The sequence below is a fragment of the Gymnogyps californianus genome, chromosome 2 (genome assembly GCF_018139145.2).
Source record: "Gymnogyps californianus isolate 813 chromosome 2, ASM1813914v2, whole genome shotgun sequence".
In the NCBI taxonomy this organism is placed as follows: domain Eukaryota; kingdom Metazoa; phylum Chordata; class Aves; order Accipitriformes; family Cathartidae; genus Gymnogyps; species Gymnogyps californianus.
Window position 1 is genome coordinate 27,421,925 of NC_059472.1, and position 18,074 is coordinate 27,439,998.

Here is an 18,074-nt window from a genome sequence, read left to right on the forward strand (position 1 = left end):
TAACTGTACATGTTGTGGGCAGAGCACAAGAAGCTGAACCCAGCCCTAGATCACGCACACATAAACTGTGTCAACATCTCAATTCAGCTCTCTGAACAGGGCTGAGGGGAACAGAGAGGCACAACACAAGTGAACCCTTACGGCAAGAAGAACTGGCCGACAAAAATCTGGCATAAGTCCTGTTGAACTGTGGAAAAGGTGTTATCTTGCCCAGCAAACCCCCAGCATCCAACAGGAATTTTGCTTTACTCACGGACTTGCCGCTGAGAAATGTCTCTTGTTTACAGGCAGATAATCTAAACATAAATTAGGCCCTTCTTTTTTCCCTTTCACAGTCTTTTTGTATTAAGTTTCTAGAAGCGGTGTCTTGTTCTTTTCACGGTGAGGTCATGGCAGTCAGGACAGAGCTAAAATTACCAGCCTTTGACTCTAGTCCTGGCTCTGTTTGTGTGCTTTTTGCTTCCATTACTGAAGCATGTCAATTGTGTGCAAGAGCAGAGAGGCATTATAAAACAGGATTAGTAAAGACTTAAGGCTTTCTGATTAAGCATATAATGTTCTAAAGGTTCAAATACTTTTAAAGATATAATCAGTAGTATATTCCAGCTCATTTCATTAATTTTCATATTAAACTTCGCTACAATGCATTCCATATTCTCAAGAAATAGTCAAAAGACAGGAAACATTATTTTAATTTTTTCGTTCCAAACAGTAATAATACTCAAAAGAAATAGATCATAAAATAAGGATCCCACATAATCTTCACTGGTAATATGGACAAGCCTCCATGGCAGTGACATTAAGGTTTTCAAATAAGAATATAAATTCCATGGAAAGAAATGTAAACAAAGAATGAACAGTAAGTTCAGGTACAGTACATTAATATTGTGGTTCTTTGTTTTAACTACCTCCTTATCATAAGATAACATTGTGCAACACAGTTTCATTGAAAACCATGCTCTCTGGCTCGCACCAGATGCAGAACAATCCTCTGGCACGCCATACTGAAAAGCAAGAGATGTTGCACCACTCTTGGTAAATGTCAAATGCAGATAACTACAAAATAACAAGCTTGATACAAATAGAAACAAGGCCGTGTCCTACCACAGGAGAAAGGTCTCAGTTTAAGTTAATAGTTTCTGCTAATTAGGCTAGTGCCAAAACTACAGCAATAAAAAAATATTTTCCATAGAAAGAGCTCTGAATCATCAGAGTACGGTCAACAAGTTAACAATTTTCTGCATCTGGAAACACGCTCATGATACATACATATGTTCTGAGGAAAGCTATACCATGTCTTTTGGAAATATGATACGCAAACCAGAAATTTAAATGAAGAAGCAGGAAAAGTAGTAAGTGTATAATTAATTTGAGGAGTTTCAAAATTTGTATCATTTACTATTTACTGTGAAAAGCTATAAATTTAAAAGTTTTCCTGGTAGTGTACACATTCAAATAACTTTTTGTTATCGTAACCTTTTATTCTTAAATGTGAGTATATTAAGATGGTCAGACCTCAAGTTTAGAGAACCCAGAATGACACTAATACGTCATATCCCACTCAAAATGTTATCTGCAGTTGTGGTCACTCTCTGATGCTTCAGAAAAAGACAGTTTCTCCCTTTGTTTACAAAGCTGAATTATGTAGTAAGAAAGGTATTTCCTGTAGATGCCCTAAAATGTAGAATTAACACATATTTAATGAGTACCCTACCAATCCTTCTTGGAGAACCAACAAATCAGACACTCAACAATTCATACCACAGGCTTTAATTTCTAACTCCAGGATAGCTAACTTTTACTGAAGAAAAAAAAAACCACTACAGAATACATTTTTAATATTATATTTCATAACAATTTTCCTATACAAACCTACAGTTCTAGAAGATTCTTTGACATTGGCTTGTTAAAAGCTATTAACACAAAATGATCCTTTGGAAATAATGTCATTTACCTCCAAAAACTGGAAAGCTCAGTATCGGTTCTCTCAATGGTGCACACATACACCTCATGCTTGCAAGATCTCTGTTTCCTAACGGCACCATTTGCTGGGGCTCCACATGTGGATTGTACCTTCTGTCTGACTTATTTAAAGACAAAGTACCAAAGTACCAATCATTCCTTAGTGCTCCCATCATTCGAAGCCTGAGACAAGTGAAGAATGTAAAAGCAAGATGGGAGGGCAGATTCTGAAAAATGTACCATAAATCTTTCAGAGACCACACAACGTTGAGTTAGCAACCATTCTCTCTTTTTTTGAAGGATGCTTCAGTGCAGTTCCTTCCCATGCAACTCTCCTTCAGCCTGGTGACAATTAAGCATCTCAACTGTATTAGTCATAGTACCTGAATTCGCAGTATTTCACAGTATCTGAAATGCAGCTCTGCCAGTGTACCATCTGACAACTACATCAAAGGTGTGTTTGAGAAAGCACTGTTCTACTCTGCCACTTTGCAGATCTTCAGATACTGACACTTGTATCTTGATGTTCAAAAGAAAGGATATGCAAGTATCATGGTAGAAGAAACAAGTGGACTCTGTGACCCATTTATGAATTCTCTATTTGAGATAGCTTGACTCTTCTGTACATAAAAAAAGCTTGGATACACCCAAAAACAGACAGAAAAAAAAAAATCTAGTATTTTCTTTTATTTCAATGGAGCTCCTGGAAAAAAGCTATGACTCTTGACAGGCATTCAGAGATTGAATATTTAGACTTCTTTAGGATGAATTTCACACAATAGAAGAACACCACAGAGATTTTATAAACTATTATACAGAGAATTCTATGAACTATTATACACTGGTCAGCCATAATACCTGAAGAATCTGGCCATCTCCAAAATAAAATTAAAGAAGTGTTTTGAAAGTGGATTATAGGGAAATTCCTCTGCATCCCAGTAAGAATAAACAGAGAATGAAACCCATAACAAGTTTCTGGCAAGCAGGTAGCTATGAGGTAGTCTTTTGAGAAGCATCAACGCTGTGGAGAAACAAAGACCAATCATGACTGATGACAGGCCTTAATCAAGATGAACTGGACTTTTTGAAATCCGTGAAAAGGGCATCCATTTTGACAAATTGGTGGCCAAGGATCTCAGCACTAAGAGTTTTCCTGACCTCTTTGACCTGGAAGATTATAGGTGAAGTCATTTCTTCTTCTTCCTTCAGGGAATCACCATTTCCTGGGTTTGCCAGTCTCTGTCCATGGTGCTCAGACGCCCCCCAGGTGCAGGGATCGGACCGCTCCACAGCCTATCTGGTCATACTGAGACAAGCGTACCTGGACATTAAGCTCCAAAGGATTCAGAGGTCGTTCAGAAGCTGAATTCACATTTCTAATAGTCTGTCAGATAGGTCTGTATTAGCACGTGTAACTTGGAAGAATTTCAATAGACATTAGAAATGAAATATCGCATGCAGGGCAGCATCAGTGCCTTCCTCCTCTGCCGGAAAGTTGTATAAATATGAAACGTTGCCCTACATTTACTTACTAACATGTTACATTTCATGATCAGCTTACATCATTATTCTTTGTATGGGAGAACTATAACAGAGTTCAGCTGGACACTCTCTTCCACAAATCATTTATGAACTACACGGATTCTCCAATACATTCTCTAGGAGATTTTTCTGGCTCTGTTTCCAAATGTGCTTATTCAATTTCATCTACACATGCTATTTGTATACCAGATGTGTATTTACAAGACAGCTCTACCCCTTAATAAATTTATTAGCTCCAGTTAGTCTGCTCAGCGTATATTTTTGTCTACATCTATGGTCAGAGCCTGAAAAAAAAACCCTGGCAACCATCACCCCTGAGAAGACACAGCTGGGGTTCCTCCATGAAAAGCTAAAAAAAAAAAAAAAAATATATATATATATAAGTTTTTGGCGCCATGCCTTCCAAAACACGGGGCACCAGTTCTGGATTGCATGAAGGCAGTATAGTTCATTTTTTTAATGGCAAGGTCTCCAGCCAGTGTTAAGGAATTAGTTGTTCAGCAATAAATCCAGCTAGAGACTAAATTAATTTTAATTAAAACACACAAAACACACCAATCCTCAGTGAGTTATTATTGGGCTTGCAGAATGAAAAAAGAAGTTGGCAGGAATAACAATACTGATTTCATCAGATGCCATCTACATATTTCACTTCTAGAGGAAATATGTCTCAAGGGCCCTCCACCCCCCCCAAAAACAGCCCACTAAAACCTGCTTGAGCCAAAGCATTTCTTGTTCATGATAGGTCATAGGAAAGGCAGCAAATGTGTAACACTACATATAAATTCTATATGAAGTATATCCATGTGCTAGCTGACTACAAAAAATATATTTTTTAAAAAATTACAAACACTGCCATAGTCCCAAATCTGATAAATTTGAAAGTCCAAATCTTATAGTCTTATGCTTCCATATGGGCAACTTTTGAGTATATGCAGTATAGCACATGAACAGATGTTTATTTCAAAACAAATAGCATACTATTTATTAATCCAGCCAAATACCAGGAACTTCGCAAGATAAAGATTGAATCCAGAAGTACGACGACAGTATTTTAGTTTGAAAAAAGAACACATATTCGTCTTAACTTATTAATAGATACACTTCAGTTCAAAACTTTCCAGTTTTTTTGGGCAGCAGCAGATATTGAAATGAAACATAAACTTGTGAAGGAACTCCCTTGTGCCCTGTGTTCTGTTCCCTCTTATGACAGGCAAACATGTAATTTAGTACATCTATGAATGGAGTTATGCAATAAGGAGATACATCTTCTTATCCCAATATTTTAACGGAATATTTTTAGAACTACTTCCAATGTTAAGCCTAAAAATATTCATGCTACTTTATGCTCATTTGTTCATGTGCTGCAACCGTCTTTTGCTTTAAATGCCTTTCCTGATAATGAAAAACCTTCTCAGGTTTTAATTAACCTGTCCAAGCCATTTAAGTCTTCTCCCAAATATAATCTTTGTTTTTCTGATCCTTCTAGCCTTTTCTTCTCTTACTGAAGTTTGAAATCATCTTCCATGAACAGAGGCAACCAAAATTACACACTATATTTCAGATAATGGATCAACAGTCAGCACTACCTGGGGTCATCATCTTCTTCGCAGCTCCTAACCCACCTAACAACCCATTTTTTTCAAATAGGTTAATTATTTTCCAGGAGAACATTAAAACTACCACTAACTGAGAGCATCAGCAGAGTTGTCTTTAGAAGTCGTACATAAATCTGAAGCAAAACCCACTAGCTGTCCTAGAGCCTTGCTTCAGAATTGGGTAGCAGAATCAATCGCTCTGGTATCCTTTATTGCTATACATGCAAATATTATTTTATTATCATTAAAGGGAAATACACCTCTACTGCTTGCATCTGGTCCAGTCCCTCATCTGCAATGCAGACTTGTAACTTGGATACAACACTATACTCACTATGATCCAATCATAGACTATCATTCCAAATTTGACAGAATCAAAGGTACTTGTTACTGCATCTGCAATGTCACTTATCTATTCTTTCAGAATTCTAAGATGGCAATTACCCATCTCAGCCCTTGATCTGAGTGTGTTTCATTTTCTGTGTTTAATCTCAGTTACATATCCATGTGCTTGACAATTTCCCACATGGGCAAAGTCATCATCCTTCAGCAAAACTGAGACAAAGTTCTAATTTTGTACTGAGGCTTCAGTTTAGACCAAATACTTAAGCAGAAAGTACCATTTCTTTGTTTTGTCCTCTTTTTTTTCTAAGACTGAAAAACATTCGTGGGTTGGGGTTTTTTTGGAAGGGTCTAACTCAGTTGTGATGTTGGACATTCATATTGGTAGCAAACAATTGAAACCTGTATTCTTTGCACCATAAACTGTCAATACAGTATTGCATGAGTCATTTCTGCGTTTCAAGCAAAAGCACTTTTGTGTTTCCAATTTCCCTCCTCATATACTTTTCTATTACTGGACAGTGTAAAGAGCTTCAAGATGCTATAATGAAAAGTGCAGGGTGCAAGTATTATCATCACCCAGTGAATGACAAAATGGAAATTAAGTCATGTATTTGTCTAAGCAGGAATCCCTCTGGTCATTAATGGCTTGCAGAAGAGGATTCTTATTAACAAAACCTCAAGCAAGATCTTGGAAGAAGCCTGGGGTGAAGGGTTGACATTGTCTGAAGTTAGGTATCTACCTTAGGAATTTACATCCAGAAAGAGTAAGGCAACTTCAGGTGTTAAGCAGAGCACTTGATTTTCACATTATGTAATGTCCTAACCAAAATACTTCGGATACATTTGTGTCCCCTAACTAAACAGAGAACTGACATACATAAATAATTATGTACACTAATACACATATTTAAGCAGACTAACTTTGGGGATAATTTCTCTGGCAATGAACATTATATATTATATATAACCTCTGCATGACAGAGGGTATATTTGTATAGACTTTTTCAGACTAACTCAGGCTTTTACTTTTTTTACAGTCCATGACAATCAGAGAAGCTTACTGATGGGTTGCAGCATTACCTACATGGCTTCTAGATGCTAGTCTTTGTGGACAGTATGCGTAGTTCTGCCCAGAAAAAAAACACCAAAACAAACAAACAAACAAAAAAACCAAACCACAAAGAAACACATTCTAAATAACAATCCAAAAGCATATACTGAGATGTGATGTACCAACCAACATACACTGCATAATTTAAATCCTGAGAGAAGGCACAAAGCTATTTGTTTGAAAAAACAAGATTGGATGAAGAAGGCTAGCAAAATGGATTAATGAGAGATGGATCAACAGCTTGCTAATGAATAAATGATGCTAGGAAAGATCACCTATGAAAGGCCTTGAAAGTAAAGATGAATAATTTGCTTGGTGCAATAAAAAGTTACCACAGACTGTGAAAATGAGCTAAGCAGCTGCATTCTGAAGAGGTATGGAGGGGCTATAGCACATATTTAGAAGGCTACAGAAAAAACACGGTGACAGCTTTATGAGATTTAGCTACATGGAAAGACTGCACGATAATGCATCTTAATATTATCATGCAAGGAAACTGAGAAAAATTCAGACACAGCTTGATCAAAGAATGCTTCTCATACAAGTAGGTGGTGTCCAGGTCACTTGAAAAAGCCACAAAAAGAATATTGGTATTATTGTGACAGGTCAATGGATGAGTTACAGGAAATGAAACAGTAAGACCTGCCTTTAACCATGTTGAACATCAACTGTTTATTACCCACAGTGCCACAGATATAATGGCTGAGACACATCTCACCTAAATTTTGATGTCTACGTCATCAGTGTCTACACCTGACCCAATCCCCTGTTACACTCAATGGAAATCTTACCAATATAATCAATCAACCTTAACAAAGTAGATGATTAGATTTAGTGAGATGAATCACGCCTGTGGTGGGTTGATCCTGGGCAGCAGCTAAGCACCCACCCCGTCACTCGCTCACTCCCTTTCAAAGGATGGGAGAGAGAATCAGAAAAGCAAAAGTGAGAAAACTCGTGGGTCAAGATAAAGACAGTTTAATAAGTGAACGAAAGGGAAAAAAAAAAAAAAGTTATGTAAAGGCAGTCATTCACCACCTCCTGCAGGCAGACTGAACACCATAAATTTCCCTAACTCTTATCAACTAGATCTCCATTGACTAGTAAGGAACGCAAGAGCGGCTTGCTGAGAACTAGATACCTACACTGCAGAACCTTTGTTTTATTAGCACAATTTCAATTTGGAGAGAAAATAACAGATTAGGGACTTATGAGACTTCTACATGGACCTAGCAATTGAATTTGTGTGTATGGGTGAGGAACACAGAATGAAACGGAAAGAAGAATCTTCATATGATGACTGTTGATGGGGTATTAATAAGTTTTAAAGGGAAAGGGAAGAGAGCAATGAAGTGCTAGTTCAAGAAGCAAATTAAGGATTTATTTGTTAATTTAGAGACATCTTGCTCTAGTCTATCAATAACAGATTTTTGAGAAACACTCACAAATTCGGTAGTGATTACCAAAACATGAAAGCTCAAATTTCTTATCTGTCTGTGAAAATATATAGCAACCTTCAAGACTGGATGACAAAGTTCATTTTAGATTCAAAGGTTTTTTTTCAACCTTATATATCAGAGTAAGAATAAGGATTCTATGTCTGAAAAATAAGGTGTTGAGTTCTGTATTATTAAATGATAGCTGGAACTAATGAAGCCTAGTTTCTTTTACTGGTTTTGACTCGTGGCTGACTGACTTTGCAGCCTCAGACAGTGCAAGCTCCAACTGAATCTTTCCAGCAATTGGTGCGGGTTTTTTTTTTTTGCCTAACAAGGTATGAGTTTCTATTATCACTTTTTAGAACTTGTAGGGTCTGTTTCCACTGGCCATTTTCACAAAATTTGTAGAAACATAATTATCTTTAACACTTCTTTCTCCATCTTCTGTGGAATTAGCTAAAGGAATCTAAAATTAGAGGACATACACAGAGACCATACAAGTATTGTCTCAATAGGTAAATAGGACAGAAGAGTTCAGCAGTGAATTTTGGGACTCACGAATTAAGATTAATTTGGCATTTTTAGCAGACAATGAAACAACTATAGGAACACTTGGAAAATGACTGCTTGGTTTCAGCAATGACTCTTTCATCACAAATGCCAAGCAGCACATCATGATAACCCCATGCCTTTCCTTCCCATCTCCCTACACTCCTCAGTCTCCTCTCTCCCACCCCAGTACTGGATCAATTCGTTGTACTGAATCCTATTGATCAATGGATTCCCTCTGAATGGTCAAATATGACTTGGGCATGTTTTAAACAGGTTTCAAAAGCATTTGAAAAGTAGCATCAGGAGATTCACTCTCTGCAGAAAATTATTACATAATTTCTTACGGATTCTTTGATAATTATTATATTCTTTATTGGATAACATTGTGAGAGAGTAAGGATAACACCTGAGGCAGAGAGGCATATGGTTTTACCTCAGTTCAGTGTTAGGCAAGGTAACACCTTACCTTCTACAGATCCATGTCTTCCACAGTGTACATGGAAGTAAAGACAATTAAATACTCAGGTAAGCATGCCTTTCTTGCACACCATTCCTCAACTCTGTTACCCCAGGACATAGTTTCTAGTGTATGTGTGTCATGATCGAAGACGTTTAAACCTAAACTGATATATGAGCTCAAGTGTTTCAATTTTCAAGTAGCTGACTTGAAGGTATCTTACAGGAGTTTGAAGGCTTAAGTCACGTTTAGAAACTAATAATTTTGACCCTGAAAACCAGAAGATGAATGGTAGTAGCTCTTTAAAACTTTATCCAGAATAAAAGATGGCATAAGAACAGCTATTCTGAACTATCCTATACCTTTATAAAAGACTTTTTGGGAGCAAACATCTGCATATATTGATCGCTGCTATTTCTTTTAATTTGCTCTTTTGTTTCTGTCACTTATAAGGCAGACACCAAAACCTGCTATTGCATAGGAATTCTCTAGAAACAATTTCTGAAAATTCTGTGAGGAGTAGTTACGAGCATTATCTTTGTTGCATTCACTACAACACACTAAGAACAGTGACTTTCCTCTTTCCTTCCTTCCTTTACAAAGGGGAGCCAGCTATATCATCTAAAATTTAGATTAGAAGTCAGAACATGGACACATTACACCAGATCAGAGCAGTTGCCAACCTGAATAGTCTGAACATGGCCAACGCCAGATGAGTAAGAAATCTCACAGTAGGAAATTGTGAAAAACATGGCTCAGTTGGCAGTTCTTTCTTAATTATTCTCAAGCTACTGGACTGCTCTCTACCCTGGAGTATGCAGCTTTCATCACTCAGAAAACTGTTGCATACAAATACAAATGTGGATTTTTCCATATACTTCCATAACTCACGTTTATTTCCATATACTTGAATTTACTTAAACATTCTGCTGCAACGCCAAATGACACTGTGCTCTGCATGTCAATTATCACTGGTTACTAATTTTTTCCTGCCATTGTTAGAATTTCTGCCTTTCATTTCATTACAAAACTTCTTGTTTTATTTTGTGGGTGAAAGGAAACAGACACAATAAGACCTCTCAAAATTTGGGGTCTTTTCCCTTCGTGCTATATAACAAATGGGACTTTTTATTTTCTTGCCTAACCCTCTCTGTGGAAGCATTAAAGTATAGTCCTGGTAACTGGAAGGCTTACAACACTAGGAAAGGAGCTAATGCAAACAGGGTCTAAATAAATACGTTGTGTTCAAGTTAAAGCACCACAAACATGATAAAAAGCTTTGGTATCTAACTCTCCTCCTTTTCCATCCCCTAAAATAATTTTGAAATCTTGAGAAGCAGTAAGGAGAGAGAAAGGAAAAACAGGTCAGTAGGAGGGAAGAGTTTTGATGTATTTGTTTTTAAACAGCATAAAATAAGGATAAAATTATTTCTAGAGTTCTTAAAAATAATCTAGAAAAACAAAACCAATATTTTCTGTCTTCACTGGATCTTCTTAAATTTATCTGTTACATTAAATTACTTCTTCGTACAAGACTGAAACAAGAAAATCCTGGCTAAAACTACCAGCAGTGCAGAACTGCTGTTTAACTTAATATTTTTGATGAATTTCAACATACTGTTATTAGCAGCGTTTTAATTACAATTGTTGTATATGCACATACCAGTGAAATTAGATACTTTGCAGTGTTATGGTATTAAGGTTCTTAAAGTTAAATCATGCCAATGCAGCTGTTCCTAATTACTTTAAAAGCACAAATACTTACACAAATCGGTTGTTTCCAGCTCCAGCATAATTCAATTAAAGGAGAGCTTATAATTTAACATGAACGATAGTTAAGCATAGCTAATATGGGAAATGGTTAAGAAATAATATATGTAGTTTACATAAGGGAAGGAGTTAAAGTCCATCTGAGGTAGATGATAAGCTGTGATTTGCCTGAGACAAATATAAAATATTGCCAAAAGAAGGTGACACTATCAAAGACATATGAAAATCGATAAAAGCATTTATTTCCCAGTAGCAATCTCTTTACAAACCCGGATTACTGGGACTTTAGGTTTCTGCAGGCTATTGTGCAGGCTTTTGGTTTTGGGAGTTTTTCCTTTTCCTTTTTCTTGGTTTTTTGTTTGTTTTTTTTTTTTTGTAAGCTGCCAAATGGAGTCTGGCTCCACCCCTACTTTGTATTGCTGCTTGAAAAGAGACGTGGTAGGTAATGTAATACAGCATTCAATCAACACAGAAGCTGAAGTACGCAAGCCGCGGATGCAGGCAGATCCTCTCCGTGGGTAATGTCTCTGGCAGGAGCACCCTTTATGCACAGAAAGTTGTTAATTTTTCCTGCTGTGCTCTGGGCTTCCACAGGTAATAGTATAATGCCAATGTTTCCTCCAGAACGGCATCTCTTACAATGTAATTATCGTGTAGATATATTTTGTTTTCCATATGAAACAGGGAAAAAGGTGGTCATTTAACTGATAAAACATTGTATATAACCATATGCTGTGTGAATAAAGTTACTGCTCTCTTATCTTCTATATTAAGTCTTTGAAAAATTGTCAAAGGGATGGGATATATAGTAAAGTTCCAGCTCACAGAAATTAGCTGCAATAACACAAGGCATTTCCATCCGCATTTGCACATCCACTATATACACATAAGAGTTAAAACTATACATTTTTTCCTTGTATTTTTATTTAGATTAAATCAACATTAGATACATAAGCATGCCTTTGTTTTAACCAAAGCTTTACGATAATATTAAACAAGAAAGAAAAAATGAAAAAGAAAAGGAAGACCAGACTGATTCAGCATGACCAGATTTCAAAATATTAATCTGAAATGAGTTAACTGTACCTTGAGTCACCTGTTGGATGGCTAGCATTGTCCCAGAAACCGTATCGGGAATCAAATTTTCCTTCCAGTTGTAGACGGGCACCCATTTCAAGATGGGCAGCCTTCTCATACACCAGACTTTGATATCTTCAAAGCGAACAGCCTGGATCTTCCTCCAGACTGCACTTCTTTTCCTTTTTGCTCCTGCCATCATTCCCACCCCCCCCAAAGCAGTTGCTCTTTCAGAAGAGCGCACAGTTGAGGAATCACCCTGATCTGTGTCAGTCTCCAGTTTTCTTCTGAGATTTTGCAGTTCCAAAACTACAGAGGAAAAAAAAAAAATGAACAGAAGCACTTAAGATTTCTGCAGCTGCTCTCTAACTATACTCAATAAAAACACTTATTAAATGCTTCAATCATATAAACAGCTACATGAAATGCAAGACCCTTTTATAGCAAAGATCACATTTTCTGCTCTTTGCAAAAATTTGGTCTAGTCTCACGTTAGTTTGTGATTCTTTCCAGTAACCTCCTGCTTTATATTCCCTGTAATGCTTCTGCTTTTGGCCTCAGTCCAGTGGCAAAATGAGGTATTACTGGGGGGGTGTGTGATATAGGCTGGGCTATGCTAATATGAGCGGGAAGTGCCCAGCAGAGCAGGCATCTCCCTGCCAAGCCCAGGAGAGCAGCCTTACCTCTCCTGGGGGGAGCTTTTCTGGCCGCAGTCAGAAGGCATGAAGTCCTCAGTAACCCTGGTGCTAGCAAACTTGTTTTACCCCATCAACATTTTGTCTTCTAAATGACAGTATAAAGCTCATTTATGTAGAAAATGCAGAACATCATTAGATAGCAATAAGTCCTGCTGAAAACATACAGATTCTCTGTAGGCTGAAGCCTCAGACTTAAGTGTAACAAACTCAAAGTGCAGTGAAGGACTGCAAGCTATCAGCTCCACGTGGGAAGTGCCAAAAATGCTTGTGACAATCATTCTTTTTCAAAGCTACTCCTTTCTGCTCTTGGTAGTCCACCCAGCAAAGGTTCTCTCAACGAAGACAGTTCACCAAGTAATTTTTGATCTTGTAATAACGTCATGCACCTTGTGTACGATACAAAGTGCTCAGACACAAAGTGATAAGAGCATGGAAGAGCTTTAAATATCAAGACATTTAAATGCCTTGTCTGATACGGAGCAAGGACACGGTGGCTTTCCTCTAAGTTTTTTGTATCTCTGGATAGCAAAGAAATTTAAGTTAAAACGTAAGATCCATCAGATGGGTGAAGTGTATTCCAAATCACTCTTCTGCAGTAGGCAATAGAAAGAAATATATATTTAAAATATTTCCATTTTATTTATATAAATTAATTTACATTTTATTGTTTACATTAAGATGAACAAAATTGAAGCATTGCCCATCCAAAACAACTTTAGAAAAATGAGTCTTTGTTTTCAAATGCAATAGGGAGAAAAGCACAAGGGTAAATGCACCACAGTTCATTCTACTGAGCGATGTTCAGGTGGTGTCCACTGTTGTGTCCCTTAGAAGTGCAAAGCGGGGGAAAAAAAAAAAAAGGAAATAGCAGGAAAAGATTACTTAAGACAGACCCTCACTTTTAACTATTCCAGGCATACTTATTCTATGCCCTGCCCATCCTTTAACCACGTACACTTTTTAAAGAATAGAAGAAACACAAGACAGGTTTATCTTACTTCTGTTTGCTGGAATAAACCTCTACGCATCTATTCCTTTTTTCTTTTTTTTTTTTTTTATGTAGGGCTTGTGTTTTGGGTTTTGTGTGTCCCTGCTTTTAGCTTGAAAGTGCAGTTCAAGGACTTAATAATCAAGGCTTTTATAGCTGCCAAGTGTTTCACAACACAGACCTTTCCCTACTTTCAATGATCAGAAGTGGACAGGAATCCTCGTAGCTACAGCGAGAGTTACTCAGCTGTCGGGGGCTGCTTAGTTTTGATAAAACATTCAGTACCTCTAACTGTAATAACATTTACTGGGGGGGGGGAAAAATCAAATTACATTTCTACACATAGATATGTATGTACAAAATATGTACCTAAATATGCGTACTTGTGTAAAAGAGACTAGTTCCTTTTTTTTTTTTTTTAAATCATGGTTCTCTAGAAGCTCTGAATATTCTGAAACAGTCAAAATAAAAAAATTATGAAACCAAAGAACTGTCACTAAACACACAAGAATATATTCTCCATTCTTCAAACTTCTCGCATCAAAATGCTGAAGCTGTTTGAAAAAGTCTGCAATTGAGATTTTCCCAGCTCATATTTGCAGAGTCAGTAAATCTGGACAGTTTTCATCAATCCCAGATTAGTATCTGAACTCCCAGGATTAACTGTGTCAACAGACTTTTGTCCCTCACCAATAACAAGGGATGGTTTCTCTCTATGAGTGTGTGCATGCGTGAGTGCAAACATCTTACAACTAATACTTGAAAATAAGCCCTGTTAGACACAGACAGAACTGCATATGCAAAGTCTTTGCGATGTCCATGCTGATGTGGAATTTGTGTGGAAATTTTGTTTTACTCCAACAATTACTTTGATGAGTGAAAAATTGCGTTATCATTAAATCTGGAGTTGATAACATCATCACTAGTCTTGAAAAACATTGTTCTTTGTTGTAACTTTGAGATTAAAGTACTCTTAGTTAGCAATGACACGAAGCAACATACCATTTACAAACCCCCAGCCAAAGAAATCAAAATTTTTAAGGGAAAACAGATGTACAGGTATGCGTAACAGCGAGCCTATACCTGACCACACAGTAGTCCGACATTTGAATCTTAAAGAAACGTCAAAAAACTCTTTCCTAAAACACATCAATAGCCTAGCTGAAACACATACTATATCACACACACACAGTGTTTAAACATTTTCCCATCAGGTGGCTTTCATTAACCTATAAACCTATAATCTATAAACTCCCAGACTATGCAGACTTGTCATACTTCAAACTGTATCACGATGTACCTGAGCTATCAGGACTATGAGACCCTCTCCTTTCCTGAAACAGGCGTATAAATCTTAGTTTTCTGGAACACCAAAGGATAAGTGTGAGGAACCTTTGTTTTTATACATTTAAGTCAGTGTATTCTCACACACACTGTCGTAAGGTACAGATTTTTTACAAATAGCTCTTTTGATGATCTTAGATAAGTAAAGCCTATTTTCAAGTGATAAGATAGCTGTTTTTTTCTGGGAAATACACAAAAGTATGATTCTAATAATGTACATATATACAATGATAAAAAGATAACTGCTATAAGTCAAAATTTAGAATACAGATAGTATATAAAAGGAAAGAATTATTGCATCATAGATCAGATTTGGTGGGCTTTTCAAATCTGATTTGTAATAGGTTCCATAAAAATGGGGTAACCTCTGTGGGGGCAGTCTGTATTTTCATCAGCTCCTCTAACATTTACATACATTGGATATTTACATACATGGTGGATAAGTGGAGGTAGGAGGTTTGATTCTCTAGCTCTGGCCTCAAAGGATTAAAAATAATAATAATAATAAAAAAAAAAAAAACTAACACCTTACTCCAACCTAGACCTCAAAAAGAAAAATTTCTGGCAAACTCTGAGACAGAAGCCTTAATCCCCACTTCATATGGAAGCAGCTTTTGTAGGAAATCAGTGGACTCTTGCATGAGAACTACTTTTAGTCTTCACATAAACTGACAGGAAAGTTCAAGAACTATACTTATGTTTACATATGCTCACAGAAGTTAAATGAAGTTATTCGTACCTTAGGCAGGCATAGATGCCATGATGGAAATAATGTGACTTGCTCTTTGTAAGTTTTCTCAGGAAAACAGATCACTTACTAAATATCTGCAAACATCCAATATTAAACCAATTTGGACTAACTAAACCTGTATTCCTGTTGATGTACATCATTTGCTCCCCAAGAACAGCCAGTGCATCCAAGTCACTTCCCCATGTTCTCCTGTCTACCCCTACTGGGCAAGGGAAAGTACGTGCTATCATTAATCCAAAGCTACATGCACAGTTCTGGCTGGCTGGCCACTGCCAGAATATATATATGATTGAGCTCTGGATATATACTGAATATATAATGATTGAGCTTTCCTCACCTTTTCTTCAGTGGGGAAACTAATTTCTGTTCATCCTTGTCCTCTATCCTGACCAAAAATTTCTACGAACTCAGTTTTGATACTGCTATCTTTCTGTCAAATACAGATAACAATGGCTAAAGGATTAAGAGGATACTAGATGAAAGACTTAAGAAAAAAAGACAGGCAAAAATCTTGGTCACACAAAGCTTGTGTCTTTAGGAAAGATGGCTAAATTTCCAAGAGAAATCCTATGAAAAATTCCAAGTATGTTTGACAAAGCACAGCCGGATGGGAATGGAAGCCAGATTTAAAATAAGGGGTGACAGGTATTAGTTCAAAGAGACCAAACTGCAGTTCATACATCGCAGAACACAGCACATGAGAATATTATACAAGCTACTGGAATAATAAGAGAGTGCTGACAAATGGAATAACACAAAAACAGTGACAAAAATCCCCACCTTTAAAAAAGCATTCCTGAATTTTGAGAATTTGTAAAAAAATAGGTTATCAATCACATGTATTACATAAAATATTAAACTAGGCCACCGAAGAAGCATACATTTAAGTATGCAAATTATTTACTACTGAAATTTAAGGAACTTCCCCCTCTGAAATTCTGGTGCACCAAACCCAAACATAATTCACAAACTCCGAAGCTTGCCAATATATCTTCCACAGTTGGATGCAATGCACTTATTTTCAGTAATACCTAGCTTTAAAAGTACTCCTGATTTCAATCATCAAATACTTAAATGTGGACCTAAATCGAAAAAGATATGATTCTTGCCCTTCACAAAACAGATTAAGCTAAAATCTCCATCCCTTCATCATACAGGACGTTTAGGAGCCACTATGATGACACTAATACCTCCTTTGCCACAGAGTAATCAGAATTATCACAAGATAAAGGTGAGCATCCAGGCAACATAGAAGACAGACCTGACTCAAATGGCTTGGGCTCGACTTCAACGTCTTCTCTGTAAATGGGCTTTTCGGCACTGTTAATGATGCTGTGCCGCACAAAACTGTGTGAAGCAACACTGACATCGAGTGGCTTTGCTTGGTATTTGTCTTCGGTTATTGCAGGGTCCAAGAGCACTGTCTAGATCTGATACTGCCTCATAACATGATGGTTTTTGAACTGGATAATATTGAGTATGTAGTTTAATAACACAGTATGCTAAAAATCAAAGATCTGTAGCATCAATAGAAGGTTTACTCACTAACATTTCAAATGTATTTACTTGTCAGAAATTTAAGACAGGAGGTCGACTGATAGATTAGCAAGGTACTGAACCATGGGAGCTCCTAATGCTCAGGTACAGTCTGCTCTCAGCTCACCTAATGAATGAGAAATGCAAGTGCAGAACAGGCAAAAAAAAAATCTGATAATGCAACCCTCCTCTTAAACTCCGTTCCTGTTGAGATACTTAGAGCTGTCTGCTAATAAATTGTCACACAGGTGCTAATGAAGAGGAAAAAATTAAAATTATTGGGAAGTTATATTAAATAATTTTAGCACATCTAAAATGAGCATAAGAAACCCAATAGTGTCCATCTCTTAGAGAAAACATCTGTAAAGAAAATCTCATTTTTTCATTCTCTTTTAAGGTTGTTTCTACCAGCTGTTTGAAGGTTACCTTCAAATTTATCTGCAAATTAGTAAAAAAAGCTTATTTTTTTTTCTTTTTAAACTGGGATAAGTGTCACGGAACGGACTGGAAACTGAGATTTACGAACTCGTACATTTGAGAACACATCTTCATAACCCAAATACATAAATATGTATACACATACACTGACATTAAACACAGAAATATTTTGTGGTAACCCTTAGCCTTGACACAGACTCATCTGTGCAAGAGAGATGCTGTTTAAGGTCTCAACATCAAAACCACATGATGAAAAATGTTTAAATCACAAGCATCAGTTTCTTTGTATTATTTCACTTATCTACATGTTAAGACAGAGTGCATAAACCAGGTTTTCTGATTATTGAGTGCACAAACCAGCCTATAAGCCACACAATGAAAGGAGACCATTTTAACTTTGGAAACCAACAGATCCAAACTCAAGTGACCCCCTTCCCTTGCGTACCTTACAGGCTGGCGGATGCTC

At 36.9% G+C, this 18,074-nt stretch overlaps 1 protein-coding gene across 1 annotated transcript in view; it reads right to left on the reverse strand.

Moving 5' to 3' along the window:
• The window catches only part of SLC26A7 (solute carrier family 26 member 7), a 70,034-nt gene extending 57,979 nt beyond the window's left edge, over nucleotides 1-12,055 (reverse strand). The window contains exon 1 of the mRNA XM_050892306.1: nucleotides 11,863-12,055. Within this exon, the coding sequence (XP_050748263.1) occupies nucleotides 11,863-12,055 (193 nt within the window). The remainder of the gene's footprint in view (nucleotides 1-11,862) is intronic.
• Between the last annotated feature and the right edge of the window lie 6,019 nt (nucleotides 12,056-18,074).